The 17,824-nt window shown below is 35.6% G+C and overlaps 1 protein-coding gene across 1 annotated transcript; it reads right to left on the bottom strand.

Annotated features, from left to right (window-relative positions):
- Window positions 1-2,617: 2,617 nt before the first annotated feature.
- Window positions 2,618-17,598, bottom strand: LOC103697677 (hydroxymethylglutaryl-CoA synthase-like). The gene is made up of 12 exons (XM_008779581.6): window positions 17,301-17,598; window positions 16,261-16,367; window positions 12,515-12,647; window positions 10,817-10,960; window positions 10,405-10,563; window positions 7,748-7,821; window positions 7,585-7,660; window positions 7,425-7,480; window positions 6,146-6,233; window positions 5,919-6,059; window positions 5,681-5,830; window positions 2,618-3,025 (listed from the first exon to the last, which is right to left on the bottom strand). Exons 1-12 carry the CDS (start codon window positions 17,367-17,369, stop codon window positions 2,801-2,803), a joined length of 1,422 nt encoding a protein of 473 aa, XP_008777803.1. The 5' UTR covers window positions 17,370-17,598; the 3' UTR covers window positions 2,618-2,800.
- Window positions 17,599-17,824: the final 226 nt, after the last annotated feature.

Here is a 17,824-nt window from a genome sequence, read left to right as displayed (position 1 = left end):
AAAAAGTTAACAATATATGCCAAGCTTAATACTAGTTTTAATTGTTTTTAGTGCTAGTCCTGCATTCCAGGTAACGTGGTAGAAGAAACCATGATTTTAAATAATGATTTTATACAATCTCATGACTACCAACCAAAAAATAACGATATAAAGATTACAATAGCTATTGCAATTTCCGCGACCCTGCATTATATTATTTGGATAAATAATGTGAAAACATAATAGGTGTTATTTTCCATTGTTTTCCATCATAATAGACTTTTATAATATAAATAGCTACTCTCATGTATCTTCTTTTAAATAAAATAATATTTTCAACATTCAAATTTTTCTTAAAATAATATTATTCAGTTGAAAAAAAATCATATATTATTATTTTATCTAAAAAGAAATATAATACTCTTTTTCTTTATTCCATATTATTTTCCATTATAACACTAATATAACAGCCATTATTTTAGTAATTAGTTTTATTATTAAAAATTTAAAAATTATTTTTTGAGACAAATAAGAATCATTATAATCATTAAAATGGTCCATAATGGTTTTAGGGGCCATTATAATGGGGTAATATGTTACTTAAAACTTTGGAGGAAACTTGCCATGGTGGGCACGTGACTCAAAGTAGATGTCATTCATTCGAGGTTGGTTGATATTCCATCATGTGGTTACAAGTATTCCAAGTAGAGCCGAGCCTCGGGTCGTAACTATATTTATTTTTTGATTAGGCTTCGGACTAGTCCTACATAAAATTTGATATTTTTTATGCTCAAACCTGATCAAAGATCAGCTCTAATTCGAAGATATGCATGAACTTGCAAACTCAACTACATCCTGGTAAGCCAACCAGCCTGTAGAGTGTATATAGGAACAGGTCAAGAAGAGGTTGATACACTAATCTATTTAATAAATAGATGGGTTCCAGGTTTAGGAACCTGGCTTTTCTGACCCAAGTGTACTTGTTTCATGATAAGGCCAATTTGTGACTTGTACCGGAGGTGCAGACAACGGAATACTGTAAATCTAGTCAGGTTGCGTTGGGTTTGCAGGTTGACTGCAACTTGTTTGCTTGTTCAAACAGATTAAATCATTACATATATCAGAAATGAGTCATTCATTTAAGACATACTAGATTCGGTTTTAGATATCTGACCTGTTCACTTAATGGATCAGGTTCAGGTTGGTTATTTTATTAGAGAATTTGTTTTCCCAACCCAAACCTGACCAACTATTACCCCTAGACAGTAGGAGAATTTCCTTTGATCGAAGAAGAGCAGTTCCGGCACCACAAAAATAGATGTGAAGGGAGGAGCAGTCGCATCGACAATCTCTCCCTGGAATATATAGAAATTGATGACTAGTTAAACAGTACCCGAGCCCCCCAACTGCCGCATAGAGCCATCCTATAACCGTGCATGGCCCCCAACTGTCATCATCCACCCTATCATATACGACCAGTCCTAGATTGCCACGTAGGACCAATGAACAACTAGAACAAGCTATAAATAGTATTACTCGAAGATGGCATTTGGTACGAGGTGACGAGCCTAAGATGAGTAATACTGTGGATAGAGGAAACAAGATTATCGTACTTAATTGCACTACAGCAACCGTGATTCCAAATCACTATCACTTTTAAAATCACCATTCAACCCAGTGATGTTAAAATTGTCCTTAAGATGGACTTTCAAGATCACCACCGGACAGTGATATTAGCTTGAAATTTGAAAACAGAAATACCTTAGTACAATGAGAAATACCGCCCCAACCTCTTCTCAATCTTTGTTAAAAAAAGTTCTAAAAAAAATTCTTTGTCCAAAAGTTAAAGAATCTCCTGAAACTACTTTGATTGGTTTTGATTAATTTTTAGTTATGTTAAATTGAGTCAGAATGATAAATCTTGATAATTTGATTTTTGTTCATATATGCGTGCGTGCGTGATTCATTTGAGAACTCTATTCATTAGTTACAAAATATATGAAATATGCCAAAAATAATTTTGGTAAAACATAATCAGTGATTTTAGATTCCCGTAGCATACTAAATAGATTAATTATGAATATCCAAAAATCTTAGATCAGATTATCGTAAGATGAGAATCACTCACCGTTGATCTAAAATCACTGGGCGACCCCATTCGGATCACCAAACATGACCTAAGCAAATATCATTCACAAGGATCGCCAGATGCCAGCCGGATCTCCGCAACTACAGATCGGAGGGACCATGTTCCATCAGCTCTGTCATATTGCAGTAAACCTGCTCAATCTGTGTCATTACATAATACACAGATGGCCCATGAAGTCGAACTAAAGCTCAACAGCAAGGTGGGGAGGATCCAGTTGACCCCGCATGGTGCAATTTACAGGCATTCTGAAGTTGACAAGAACCTGCACACTAAATTGCAATTGTTATAGCCAACTAAACAGCAAAGTCCAATTGAGTCCAAGTAACTACACTGCAATTTCCATAGTCGAATAGAGCATTGGGTGATCAACCATGCAAAACCTCCAAACTTCCTATAAGAGCAGCAGTAGGGCACGTAGACTCTGAAAACTAAGCCTTCAGGAGCAAATCCCAACTCAATAGCAATGTAGGCAGAGAGATCAAACAGAAGTGCAAGAAAAACAGGGGAATCCCAAAGAAATTATAGATGAGCTTAGAAACTGGATTCATTGACAACAACAGAATAAACAGCAGCTTCGAATAAGCCCATGGGTTCGACATATAGAAAGAAAGGGGACAACAATAACACCATGCATTAAACAGCGATTCCTCCTGGAATTGAGGTGGCATAACATCAGTAGCCATTGGCCAGTGACCTATTATGGCACTTGACAGCATTCCCATTTGTAATGCCCTCAGCAACCTTCTTGGCGTAGTGCCTCCGATACATAGAATCAACCTTTGTGAGGTAGAATGTTCCGGGAGACAATAAGCTTGTCTCTTTGCCTGTCACAAAATCCTTGGCTCCATATCGGTGCTCCATTAACTTCAATGTTTCCACAAACTTTTCAGGCAGAACCTGAACAGGAAATAAAAGAAAAAAAAATTAACGTCTACAAGAAATATAAATGTGCACCACTTAATATAAATAAAGAAAATTATCCAACAAAATAAACAAGGGTTCTGCTCTGGTTCCCAGGCAACAGCAGAAGGGAAAAGAAATGGTCGAGCTGATGGGTTAGTCACACATCCAGACACTGTCACGGGCAAAACAACCATTACTACTTTCCGTGTGCAAGTTCGCGAGCAAGCAAGAGAGAGGTGCTAGTAGCCTCCACTAATATACAGAGATTTTTTTCGAGGTACAACAATTACTTCAATTTAGGCCATCACCTAAAGATTACTAACAAGGGCATCACATTTGTAGAAAGATGATTATTGTCAACATTTCTATGTGAACATGCATGCACAGGATTCTATTTTTTTCTCTAAGCAATATTATTTGCACCTGCAGTAGTTTCAGTAAATATAGTAGTCAAAGTTCTTATATCTCTCTTTTTCATAATCAGACTCCAAGTCCTTTATTATTCTGGTTTTTAGGAACAAACTAAAAAGTAATAGGTGGACAAGAGTATGCAAATAAGCTTGTGAGAGGGGAAGCACAAATCAAGCATCGGGATCTTCAACGTGGTGCAACCAAGCCTGTTATTCATGGAAGGCTGGCACCAATTAGTTCGATCTGTCAAATCATAGAAAAACTCCCACCAGCTAACTCCACATATTATTACCATCTGATTCTACTGAAGGATATATTCTCCAAAATGCAAGCTTGTATGGGTTACTAAGTAATCAGATATTATTATAAACTACTGTAGTGTTCCCACTTCAAGAGAATATATAAACAAAGACCTCTGGCCCGAAACTTTGTTACTTACAAAAAATAAAGTGCTTAAAATGGGCATCAATCTCACTGGAGGACAACATAGAACTCAATTATTGAGATCAGCAGAGCAACACGAGCATTAAATCCATTTATTACAAGGTATTACTCACAGTCAAAGTACAGAAAAACCCCAGTTTATGAGGAAAGGAAAGAATCCTTAAACAGCTTGGAAACAGCTATAAGAATGTAATCATGCAAATCAGATGACAGATTTGGTTAATCTATAGTTAATCCAGTCGGAATGGTCCAGCACATAATGGCTGTATTTGTTGAAGGTAAGCTAAAAAATGGGGAAGGGAAAGAAAGGAAGAATACTCATGAAGCAAGGAGAGCATGCATAACATAATAAGAATACCTCACTTCTACTTTCATAAGTTGAAATGAAATAATTCATGACGAACCAAGAAGTCCCTGAAAGGCAATTATTATTAGGTCCTCCATTGAAAGGAACTGAAGTTGGGTTTTTTTGGGTCACTTCTACTTAAGATAGCACCCAAGGATTTAGTCCGCAGGGAAGCGCTACAATTATATGCAACAGTAACAACAGTTGTATTTATAAGAAGTAAAGTTACTTAAGGAGAGGGTTTCCTTCTACAAGGAAGGTAAACCCAGAGATAATTTCCTTCTAAATGGTAGGTGAATTCACCTTTTGAAGCACTTCCACTCTTAGGAAATCCAAAGACTCAATATCCTTTTGTTTCTTTAATAGAAAAGGCCGAGTGTCCTTGAATTTTCTAGATATTTATGAAAATGACATCTTGCTTCTGAAAAGAGCTATAAGAAATTTTAGCACCAAAAGAAAAAGAAATACATGTTGGGCCCATATATACTTCGGCCTCCAATCTATATTTTTACCTAGATCATTAACCAGGTTTCTCTATACGGTGGATAGACCTAAAAATTGATCCATACGCTTCATGAATGGTTGGCAAAAGTTTGAGTGTATACATACCAATGATACTTGCCATGTTATACCACACTGACTTTATTAATCTAAGTGTGTTCATGTGAAGCATACTTCAACCATTGACCACAAATGGACAAAAAAACAATCCTTGAAACCTAAATTCATTTTCGTTATTCTGTATAGACTAGCATTCTTAAACTTCTTACAATATTATGTTTAGAACCCAATTGGAAACACAGCAAGATTCGACCGAGCAGAGAACATATAAGACAACTTTTTGTAAAAGATGATTAATTTTTCTTACATTTTTTGTCGAGATACCGAAAAGAATCATGCATTGCTACTACAAAAGCAACAGCATCCATGTCAGAGGTCTGCATCACTGATAGTTATAATCATACATGTATAGCATGTTGATTCCTGCCATTATACATGTACGAGTCCAGATGCATATTTTATGCATGTTTGTGTGTGTGGAGCCTTGAAAGAAGAGGAAGGGGTTTACAATTTTCTTTTTTTTCCCCTCCAATGCGATCTGGTAGGGCCCAGGCAGGATTGGGGTTACTTGTGGTGATCTTTTTAAGTGGCGGCACAGCTTCCGGTTTTGGGGCCAGAGGCATGAGACCAGCATCAAAGCCCTTCTCATTATATATTAATAGATTCAGGTATTACAAACACAGATGTAAAGTTCAAATAAACAACATGATATTGACCTGCAGATGACATCTGTCGGTCAAAATGTTCACAAAGCATACACATTAAAACTAAGAAAAAAATGTATAATTGGAACATAACAAAGAGAAACATATAGTAAGCATAGTTCAATAGAACACGATAAGCTAGCAGAAAAGAGATTGTACAAGATTACAGAATAAGGGACATACCACATGTCTTGCTTCCAGTTTCTCTGATACATTCAACACAGTAGCAATGTTCGACAGGCTGAAGGGATGCTGACCATCATGAAGTTTGAGGGAGAACATTGTGGAAGATAGGCCACTACCATATGAGAACATCACAATCCGTTGACCTCCCTGAATATAACAAGTAACATTGAATTAGGGAAGGCCAATAAATCCCAGTGAACAAATAAACAGTATGCATGAAAGATAGAAAAATCACCAGAGTACTATGCTTGTTATGAAGTACAGATGCAAATGCAGCATAAATAGACGCAGTGTACATGTTCCCAAGCTGTTTTGGTAGCAAAGTAGATGGCTGAACCTTTTCGTCATATAAGTGCTTTGCAACTTGCTGAGAAGTCTGACCATTGTTACACAAGTAAACAATCAGCAAGTAGAAACTAATTACCAGATATGTATTAAAACAATAGTAACATGAAAAGTTACCTTTTCAAGCTCACGACTCTGATAGCTTTCATCACCAGTCAAGGTTGAAAAAGGCTCCAACTTTTCCCTTGCATCCTTCTCAACAGAGCTAAGGAAAATAATAACAGATGAAAACTGATTAAGGATTTGGAAAGAATACATTAGAAAGGTAGAACAAGAATCTAGAAAGGCGATGATAACATAAAAAAGCAAACAATTTGAACATAGTTCACCTTCTGTAAAGAAAACAGAAGGTCAAAATGCAGCATCTAGATGAGACAGTTCTTGGAACCAAGCAACAAAATCCCCAGCAAGTACAAATTGAAACAACATTTTTGAAAAGGTTAAGCATTCAGAAATTTTCTACAGAAATAGAGAACAATTTCATCCTTTTGTATCAATCTTCCTAGCTTGTGTTTAATTCCAATTTTTTACATGGGGAACAAAATTTTTGAAAAGGTGGAGAACATTTTCATTTCAACTGACAGAGCAATTCAAGAAAGTTAGAAAATCGCGCAAACCACCAAACTTCATTTCCTAATCTTAACTAATTGATGCACCAAGCTACATCCTTGACTCATAGAGACGGCTCCAAAGACTCAAGTTGACCACAGACATTACACAACATCAGATCTGGTTCAGGTTGGATTTTCACAAGGACCATTGGATATCAACCAACATCAACAAAAGATGAAGACTTAAGCTCTTTAAGCAATACTACATTAAACTTTTTCAGAGCCAGTCATAACAGATGACAACTAACGAAATGGATGATGCAACGACCTTTCCATGTATGTGACAATGCATTATTTATATATCTGACAAACCATAGATGACTAGGCAAATTATTTCTCTGAGTATCATGAAGGACCATTTTGTATGCCAGTTTAGCATTATCATGGGATTAAGATTGAACAGCAGACCTCGTGTCGCAGTTATTTTCCTTTCTTTTTACTTTCTTGAAATTACTTTATGAATTTTATTTTTCATACCGAGCTGTTTTAACATGCAAGACATCAATCAATAACAACTCTAAAGTCATAAATTTAAGCACTGCAATTGAAAATATTAATAACATGTGGCTACCGCATGGATATGTGAAGATTCTGACTTTTTTTTCTTTGGTAAGCAAGATTCTGACATTTTGGTGAATCATACAATAAACAGCAGATTAAGTAAATGATCGGAAGCTTCATATTTCAACATACAGAAACTAATGTCATTATGGTCACAGAAATCAATTTTCTATTAAGCATTTAGCTAAAAATTAAAAGGACCACCAGTCATAAGAACGTAAAACCTTGGATTGCGCAAGAAATCATTATAGTAGAGCCGAGCAAAACTCTTCTGCACGAGCTGCAACAACAGTAAAGTAGACGTTAACAAACATTATCCTGAAGAGCTTTGCTTGAAGGGAATAGATATTGAATTCACAGGAAAATGCAGTATCATTCCCATACCTTGTTATATGGAGAATGGAAAACAAAAGAGTCTGCATCGAAAATTGAAAATTGCTTTCCCTCAAACTTTTCATACCTAATGACATGAAGATGTTGGAATTTCAGATGTGGGTGCAGAGTGAAGGTACCAAAAGCAGCCATGTCCGAATCTATTGTGACTTACTTGCTACAAAAACGTTTGTAACACGAATCAAGCGCCATGAGGTAGCATGTCTGTGATAACTTTCCATCAACGACCTATAGAGATGTTGCACTAGGTATAAATAGAAGCTCTATTGCTCTAATATTGACAAAGTAGAGCCTTCATAGACTATAAGGATGGTACCTTCCGATTCAGATCCTTCAATAAATAACATGAATAGCAATAGACATCGTATAACAGTTAAAATAACAGATGCGATGATGATTAAAACAACTTCTTCTACTTCCAGAGCACTGCATGTGCAGGACTTTGCTATGGGATCGAAAAATCCACATTAATAAAAACATGAAAATATGGATTTGATGATCATGTATAACTTGCAAAAGGTTCAAATGTGGAACCATTATGACATTTGCATATCTAGGGATGGCAGTTCTCATCTCAGAGCTTAGCACAAAAATCTGAGTCTTAGTAGAACACGTGCAGCTTAATGTTAGTCTGAAATCTCAGTATGACAGACAAGAGGTTTTGGGCAAACAGCAAGGAAAACAGATCAGAATAGACATCTAAATGTTTGAATAGACATGGGAATGTCTCTCTTATTCATGTTATTTCATGTTCATAATTGAATTTCAGGGAAATAATTATCCAAACAAACGCTTTGTGCACTTTTATCATCACAAAGCTAAAGTCACCTCAAACCACAACTGTCTTACCTCATTTACATTTTACTGGATCAAGTCATGAATATCTATGATGTCTCCATTGTAAAAAGGCCATCAAGAAACAAATTTTTTTGGTACTGTATACTTCATGCATCTTCTTGTTCAAAATAACCCATATGTGGAAGCTCATTTCAATAACTCATGCATATGAAATTTTAAGATGGAAGCATTAGTTAAACTTCCCATGTCCGCCATATCGACCGTACTGACGTACGGTGGGCACCGGTACCGGTACCATACCGGTTCGGCCGGGTTTCGGCCCCGGCATCTTTTTTTTTTTTTTTTTTTTGGGGGGGGGGGGGGGGGGTGCAAACTCAAGCATCTTGGACAGCCATGTGTTGTCGGAAAAAGGCGTGACCTGTGCCACTTTCGGCCACAGCAGCGTGGTGCTGTGGCGGAAAGAAAGACAGCACGTTCCACGCATAGTCGGCCACAGAGAAAGGCTGTACGTTGTGGTCAAAAAGGCCACAACGTGCGGCAAATTTAATATTTAACCCGTACCGGTGGGTACAGAGTTGGAACCGATTAGTGCCGACCCAGATGGGTTCAGAACCGATTTCAAGGGTTGTAGGCTCTGGTTCAGTACAGACGGAACCGACCGGTTCGGTACGGGCTGAACCGACCGATTTCAGTCGGTTCAGCATACCATGCTTCCCATTATTCCTTTTCTAAACGAGATAAGTTATGTATAACAACAGGTAGAGTACAATACATTACTAAACAGTAAAGCAAGAAGCAATTTGACATTGCAAAGAAAAAAGACCAATCAAGGAGCAAAAACTTTGAAGATAGCCTTTTTTTCTTATCTTTCAGAGAAGAAGGTAAGGAGAGTAAGGGCCAAACAGAATAATCTTAAAGGTTAAAACGTTGAGTTAATATATAATCTTAATGCCATCCAACATGACTCTATTGGATGGAAATAAAAAATATGAAAAAGGTAGCTTTCATGACCAAAAATAGTCCTTGAAATGAAAAAAAAATGTATAAACAAGTAATCATCAGTAAGAAAATAAAAATGACAACAAAAATAAAAATAGATCATTTGACATTCTTCTTGACCACACATATTCCCTAGAAGTGACCACACATATTCCCTAGAAATAACCAAACAAATGTGTAAAACAGTAATGATCAAGAAGGGAAAAACCATAGAAGTCTAGAAGACTAAATTATTGTACTAGATTTAAGCAGATATACAAAATGAGCTCATAGATTAACGGAAAATTAATTCAATGGCTGCTATGATTCGGTGCACACATGCCTGCATCAATGAACACATGTTTTTACCATGTTTCCATGTCATATAGAAACACTAGGATACTTGCATGGTTCTAGTTTATATTGAATATGTACAGATACATAATCATGTACACATATATGAATGATCTAGATTATGGGAATTTGCTTTGTCGGACAATATTGTATCATTTGTATGTGTTATCATGTGAGTGTCATGCCCATCTTGACTCTGGAATAGAATTATAAAAACAAGATGAGTAAGGTCAATCATGCCTAAGAGTTTGGTGTTCATATTACGTGGCATGTAATTACATGACATAATGTGGCATAGCACCAAGTGTGCTTCCAAGACAGCTGGTATGCGACTTAACTGATCCCACGCATTTTTCACATTTCTGAGAAATACTGTGGCCTTGCCACTATTCCATGTTGAACTCAGAACCTCTCTGCTGGAGAGGGGTGCCAACCTGGGAGTTTGATTTCGTAAAAAAATCATTTGCCATTAGTATAGTATTTCTCAGGGACTAAAAAATAATCGCTAAACTACAGACCAAAAAGCTATAGTTGGTTAGAACAAACTGCAAACGTTATGGAAGAGAATAACAAATAAGAATCCTAAGGTAAGAAATAGAACAGGGGGGAGCCAATAAACAGTTGCACAATCTAAGTACAAGATTAAATACAACACAATAGCAGGACAGTAAGAGAACAAACCGGATATTCACTTGCAAGGTTGGGCTTGTAAAAATCATAAACATGAGTCATGTGAGTTCCCCTGTATTTACTTTCAAAAGAAATGGGAGCATTTGGCCCAATCAGCATTGCAATAGCAGCTGCACCCCCAGTAGGCCGAGCTGGCCCTTCTGCATAAACCTAACAAAAGAAACATAATGTTATGTGCAAGGAGGGATGAGGATCTTGAATAATTATATAGCAATCTTTACTAGTCAAATATATAATAAGTGAAAAGATATGGAACATAAGCTTCTTTTATTCTATACAATTGTCTTCCAGCAGTTTATTACAAATAGTCATCCATTTTTACAACATCTGCATCACATAACCAAGAATCACTAGTTTTCTTTGGAAAGTCCCCAGAAAGAAAAGAACATTTGCAAGATCATACCGCACTGTCTGTACAAACAACAAGTCCATATCGCCCATCCCAAGAGCTACTCTCCACCCAATTGACACAGTTAAATAGAGCAGCTGTCCCCCCATAACAAGCATTTGTTGAGTCAACACCTTCAACATCAGTGTTGCCATATTCCTGATTTTTTACATGAGAATTGGTCACAAAATATTAGTGGCCAATAGTAATTGTTTGAATGGATGCAAATAAATGATATAAACTGAAAGCTACAGAAAAAAGTGAATTGTGTGATTGGCAATGTGTTCCATGTGCTAGATTAAATTTAATTATGGACGGTATTTACTCAAAATATTTATCACAAATGTGACTTATGCTAAAGTGTCAACTGGCTTTTTATTTTGTTGGAGGGAGGGGGGAGGGTAGGAAGATGCCAACAGACAATGGTCTACAGAATAGGGCAAGCATTCCCTCAGTGACTCTGAAGCCCCAAACAATAACTAAAGCCCTGTTTGGGAGAGCTATTAGCAGTAGAGCTTTTGGAAGTAGAGCTGTTAGAAGTAGAGCTTTCTGAAGTAAAGTTTTTATAAAAAGCTGTTTGTTGTTTGGTAACTACATTTCTAAAGTGTTGTGGTACTTTAACATGTATCTGGTAAACAAACTGAGAAAGTACTTTTGTATAACAAAATTACCATAAAGGACATTGCATAGTATTATACAATAAAGCATAATAAAATATAACATATATTAATATATAAATATATAATATAGTATAATATTGTTGTAATGTAATATACTATTATTATAATATAGTAATATAACATCGTATACTATAGCATAATAATTTAATATAATATTAAATTATTTAACATAGCATATCAATGTATTATGATATAATGTAATATAATATTATATTTATAGTATAATATAATAATAAAGATATAAAATATTATAATTATTAGCATACATTAATTTTTCATAATAAAACATAATAATAAATTATTTAACATAACATATTAATGTATTATGATATAATATAATATAACATTATATTTATAGTATAATACAATAATAAAAATATAAAATATTATAATTATTAGCATAAATTAATTTTTCATAATATAACATAATATTAAATTATTTAACATAACATATTAATGTATTATGATATAATGTAATATAATATTATATTTATAACATAATACAATAATAAGAGTACAAAATAATAATAAAATATAAGAATACATTTTTTTGCACGGAAGGAAGCCTGATCCACAGCTAGAGTTCTTTGTTAGGGCTCTAGTAGATTTTTAGGTTTATAAAGAGACAAAGTATGTAATTGTTATATTTTGTTATGAGTATTTTGGTAAAAAAAAACAGTTTTCCGACAAAGCTCAAAATAGCTTTTTGGGAGAAGCTCCATTTTGGAGCTTTTTTCCAAAAAGCTGTTTTTAGCTTTCTGAAAAAAGCTAAGACAACTTTCCAAAATTTTTACCAAGCACCCTTTTTCATCCAAAAGTACTTTTGGAGGGCCAAAAACTGCTTTTTCGCCCTCCAAAAGCTCCCCCAAACAGAGCCTAAGACAGGATAAGGACCCACAACTCTGGTAAATCCACAAAGAAAATTTACCAGCAGGCTTAGCCTGGCATCTTAACTAATAGCCTAGAATTTATCACACATGGTACATGAAGAAAAAAAAAGGAAACATACTTTTCAAAAGGCTATGGAACAAACCTCAAATATTTGCATCAACCAGGTCTTAATAGACTTACTCTTGTCGATCACCGTCTCACTACCAACTTCTAGGCGACCAATTTGTTTTGGATCAATCTGATACTTCTCCAAGAGAGATGTAACAACTGTCAAGCTGAATAAAACTCCTAATAAGTAAGAGAATCTTAAGGCACCATCTTAACACATGGATAGTATGCATGTTTAAAATAACGGTGGCATACATGCTTTTCATCCACCAAATGAATTACATAAAATAATCACAAGATTAGAAAAGGAAATCCAACCCTATGAATGGAGATCAGTTAAAAGATTATCAATAGATATCAACAGGTTGGAGGTAAATCCTATGGTTATGAATAATAAGATGTCAACAAGCATTAAACTTTTCAAAAGTGAAATTGCATCAACTAGAATATCCAACACCAACTATTGTTTATGGTCCTCAGTACAACTGAAAGGCCACATTCCAAGGTAAATCAACAGCAAATACGTATGGGCTTTTACTAAATTGTGATTACTAGAACTAAAGTAACCAAAGGCAGAACCAGGTATTCCCTTGGAGTGCCAATAAATGCCTTTAATATAATAGACTCTACAAATATAGGAAAATTGAGTTGATGAAAATGCTAGTTTGTTGAAGAAGCATTCATGTTAAATCATGCAATGAAAATTTTCTGTAGTTGATTATGTACCATTTATTCATTTAGGGACACAAACAGGTTCATTTATTCACATGAATAGACATAGATCTAGATTTAATTATGTGATTGACTTAAATCTAAATTATTAGTTAACTTTTCAAATTATTCATAAAAAATCTTTATTGCTGATAATGAAGGGTACAGGTAACATGAATCTATTTGGAGAAAAAATGGTGTATTAGACAGAGAAATTTTATTATTCCATTTTATTTGAGTGGAATAATCCCAAAAAAAGGGAGATTCAAACACAATGAGTAGATTCTTTTTAAAAAAAATAAATTTATTATATATAAAATATCATGTGGATAAAAAAATGCCAAAATGAGGAAGATTGAAGAAGGCACGTAGTAAGTACGAAATTTTTAAAAAGAAAGTAGAACTGCAATTTATAAAATATCATGTGGATGAAAATCATGCGATGGTATGTTTCAAAATTTATGGGACAGATATAAGGATTTTCTGATTTCTAAACTTTACCGGAAGCAAGGATAACATGAGGCAAAAAAATCTAAACTTAAAATGAAAATGTAAGGAAATTAGTCCCCCTAATTACGATCTCCTTCTCTTTCCCCTCTTTTTCTTTCTTCTTTTTTCCCCTTTCTCCTGCTTGTAGGTTAACTACAAGTGACTCATAAGTTCCACATGGAAAGAGTTTTGTAGAAAGGATGTTTTGTCTTTTACTAGTGGAAAAATAGGTAACTTAATAGAAAAAAGAAGAGATATATCAATAAGACGCATTAATCTAGCAATAAATAGGACTATGCATAATGACAACACATTTATAAATTCATGTTGTTATATATTCCTTATTGAGGAAATAAATTCCCAATTAAATACAAGAGAGGTAGTGAATAAATGGAGATAGATGAGAATCTTGGAAGATACAAGAAGGTCAATTGCATGGATGGTTGAGTATAGCTTTTCCATGGAAACATAGTATTTTCACCACATTCTGACACCTGAGGATAAATTTGTATACAGCCATGTGACAAGGCCAAGATAAAGTTAAAAAAACGGTTCTCAAACAAAAAGGGGTCTAGAACTAGGTACTTGAGCAGGGTACTCAGAAGCCAAGGCTCCAACATTACTAAGTTCTGCTCAAGGAGCAAACTACGTAGTAGAGGAGTGGCTTGAGTAGTAAAGGAGCGGTTTGATGTGTATATGACGCCTTACAAGCCGAGTGAGGAGAGCATCGACCTTGACAGGCTAAATAGCCGTTGAGCAAAGACTAACCAAGTCGAGTTTGAGGCCAATCAAATATAACCTATGGGATTTCCCTATCGACCTAGCAAGGGGATCGTGATATGGTACAAGACATAATTGTTACCGAAACGTAGAGTAGAAAAACAATAAGCTGCAATCACTGAAACTATCAAGAAAAGTGGAAATAGGACATGGATAAGTGTCGACACTAGAAATGGGCGGTTAATGGATCATTTAAATGTATTGCATACATACTAGTATGTAACTATGAGAGAAGGACCTTTGGTCAATCAAACACCAATTGTTTATCATTATCTTTTCTTTGCCTTTGCATTTATACTTAATTACCATGCTTTATTTGCTTTTCTTTACCCTAGTTTATCCATAGCCGTTAGAGTAGAACCAAAGCCCCAGCTATAACCTACCTTCTCTTCTTCTGAGTAGGCGGTGTTTCAATGGTAAAAGTCCTTGAAGCTCAAGGCACCAGGACCCATGTACTAAATATGCATGATCCCAAAAATAAAACAGTTTTTTCCTCCTCTTGAAAAAAACCCAGAGGACTGGTATCTTCTATCTCTCAAATGTGCTCTCTCCCCAACTCCCCTCTCCCCTTACATTTTTTTTTTAAACACGTGCATAGCACATGCAAAATACTAATAGACATAACGATTGCTTAGACCTTCCATGTCTATATAGAATGCATTCACTTTATCAGGTCACATAACAATGTTGGATTACTGCATCCACGTGATATCTCCAACATGAGTGAATTCAGCCAAGGAAGCAGCAAAGGTAAAAGTCAAACCATACGAGAAGGCTTCTGATCCCACAATCCTGGAATTTTCAGCATAGTAGAATCAATCTAAAAGCTGAACACCTTCCACAATATGTTTGGTTTTCCCTCCCTCTGCTTCCCCTCCTTAGTCAATCACACCCACATGGTATGTAACACATAAAATACAATAATCAGGCATCCATGAAGCCCCCTGACGTTTCAAACATAGATATTCTCGAGAAGTTTAGGTAGAAAAGCTGTGAAGCGGATGAGTTTGAGATGTGTCTATTCTGGGATTGCACAATCCACAGAAATATAGATTTGTATTTTCTCAACAAATGAGATCTCCAATGTTATTCATCATCTTCATACCATCAAATCACAAACACCTACGTTTTTGTTATTCCTGTGAACCAGATATACATATACATATACATGCAGAGATATACACACACACATGATTTATTCGATAAATAAAAATTCGAAAACTTGATAAGACCAGATAAGTGAGATAGTCAATTCGAGATAGGAAAGGGAAGAGATAGGAACTGGTTTGGCAAAAGATGCAAAATACAATACGGTTTTTCATTTCATTCCCAAACAAAAGAAACCTGAAAATCTCAAATAGGCCATTTTCTTTTGATTTAAATCTCTCCAGCGCAAAAATGTATCACTAACTCTTTAATCATGGACAGGAAAAGAGGAAAAGGTCATATGTAATCCATCCACGAAGATTAATGAAGGAAGATTAGTATTTTATCCGAGATTTTACAAATACTCATTTTTCATGTATATGTATATGCAAATATAAGTATATATAGAAATACATATATATGTATATGTAAAATCTTGTGAACAGCTGAACAATTGCAAAAATGAATCTAATATCTCGAAGGAAATAAAATAAATACTGTATGCTCAGATTAGAAATACAAACACCTATGGATAAAGATGAAAATATGCACCCAGGTATTTATGCAATTTCACAATGAAAAAATTAAGTCCCATTTATATATGAAACATTACATCCTGATCAGTTTAACAGATTTTGACTAAGAGATAATTACCTCATGGATATCACATCTTCCAGTTCTGTGCAAAAGGCCATGCAATCTTGCCCAAGGCCAATGGTGTACTTTCCCTTACTAGCCCCATCATAAGCCTCCAAGGCTTCCTGCAGTGAACACAGATAACCATTACACATGTCCATCTAAACACATGATGGGAAAACAATTGTTGAAGAAAAACTACGCTTACCAAAGGCACATACAAAGCTACTTTTAACACATATCCCCAATATCATATCAATTCCATGATCAAAAATGAAAAAAAAAAAAAAAAAAAATATTTGCTGCCATCTACTCATCAGTGTTCTGTTTCCTCTACTCCAAACCGTCTCTCATATTTAAAATTTGGCTAATTTTGGGGCAAATATTTACAATTAACCATCAGGAAAACAGTAGAAAACCCAAAGTTTAAGCATTTCTCACAATCCTATTATAACAATACCGCAGCAAAGCCACTTTTAATGTCACTAGGATATATATCAGCAATACAAACTCCAATAATAAAAAAAAATACCTTTTCTTTCTGTCTTTGCTCATCTTGCTACTTCAAGAATTGACTCTTACATTACAATTCAAGTACTACCAGAAAATAAAAAATCTACAAAAACTTCCATCGGTAACTCCAAATAGAACAGTGAAAACCCGAAGTAAAGCACTTCCCACAATCCTACTACATATCAAAAACAGTACTGCCTCATCCTCCCTCCGACTCCCAAAAAAAAAAAGAAAAAAATCTTACGATGCTCAGTCCTTGTTCATCTCTTCCACTCCAAGATCACTCCCTTACATTTCACTTCAAGGAAAAAAAAAACAAAATATTGATTTTTTTACCAAAAAATAAAAATCCAACTAAAATTCGCAACCTATCATTCATTAAACTAAAACTTTATATTTATAAAGAAAATAAAAACGATCTGCCTGCATAGCTTAAAAAGTTAGCCTGGGAACCAGAAACGAACAGAAATCCACGTCCGGCCAAAATCTACACTAATTCTGACAGAAAGAAACACAGCATAAATGAAAGAACGATGGAATCTCACCTGCTGGACGCAAGTGGGAGGAAAGTAGAAATCCATGGCGAGAATTCCCACATCCTTCCTTTCCTCCATCTCTCCCTCTCCGATTCCAAAAACCCTAGATCAGATGAAGACGAGCTCCTCCCCCTCTTTTCCTCTCTCTCTCTCTCTCTCTCTCTCTCTCCCGCTCTCCACTTTGATGCGAAGGGCGCGGAGAAACAGAGCAAGCACCGCTGTGCCACCGCGATCTCTCTTCGCCCTTTATATAATCCCTCCTCCATCCGCAAGGCTTCCCCATCCCCATCTCTCCCCTCTCCTTTCCGGTCTTATTACGTTTCACGCCATTAAATCTATTATGGAACTCCAAATCCCACCCAAGAAAGATACATCCATGACGTGTCATCATCATCATTTGTTTCCACGTCATATGAGTCACACTTCTGGGTAACAACGCACGTGTTCCCACTGGAAATTATGTGACTGAAGATTCTGGCACGCGAGTTGTGTCGCGATCTCGGGACTAGACCTGCTGATCTTGTCGTGGGGTT

This window comes from Phoenix dactylifera, chromosome 16 (genome assembly GCF_051530095.1).
Source record: "Phoenix dactylifera cultivar Ajwa chromosome 16, Ajwa_hap1_PhDact_Kaust_v1.1, whole genome shotgun sequence".
Lineage (NCBI taxonomy): Eukaryota > Viridiplantae > Streptophyta > Magnoliopsida > Arecales > Arecaceae > Phoenix > Phoenix dactylifera.
The sequence above is the reverse complement of the archived record's forward strand: the minus strand, read 5'-3'. Positions and strand labels throughout refer to the sequence as shown.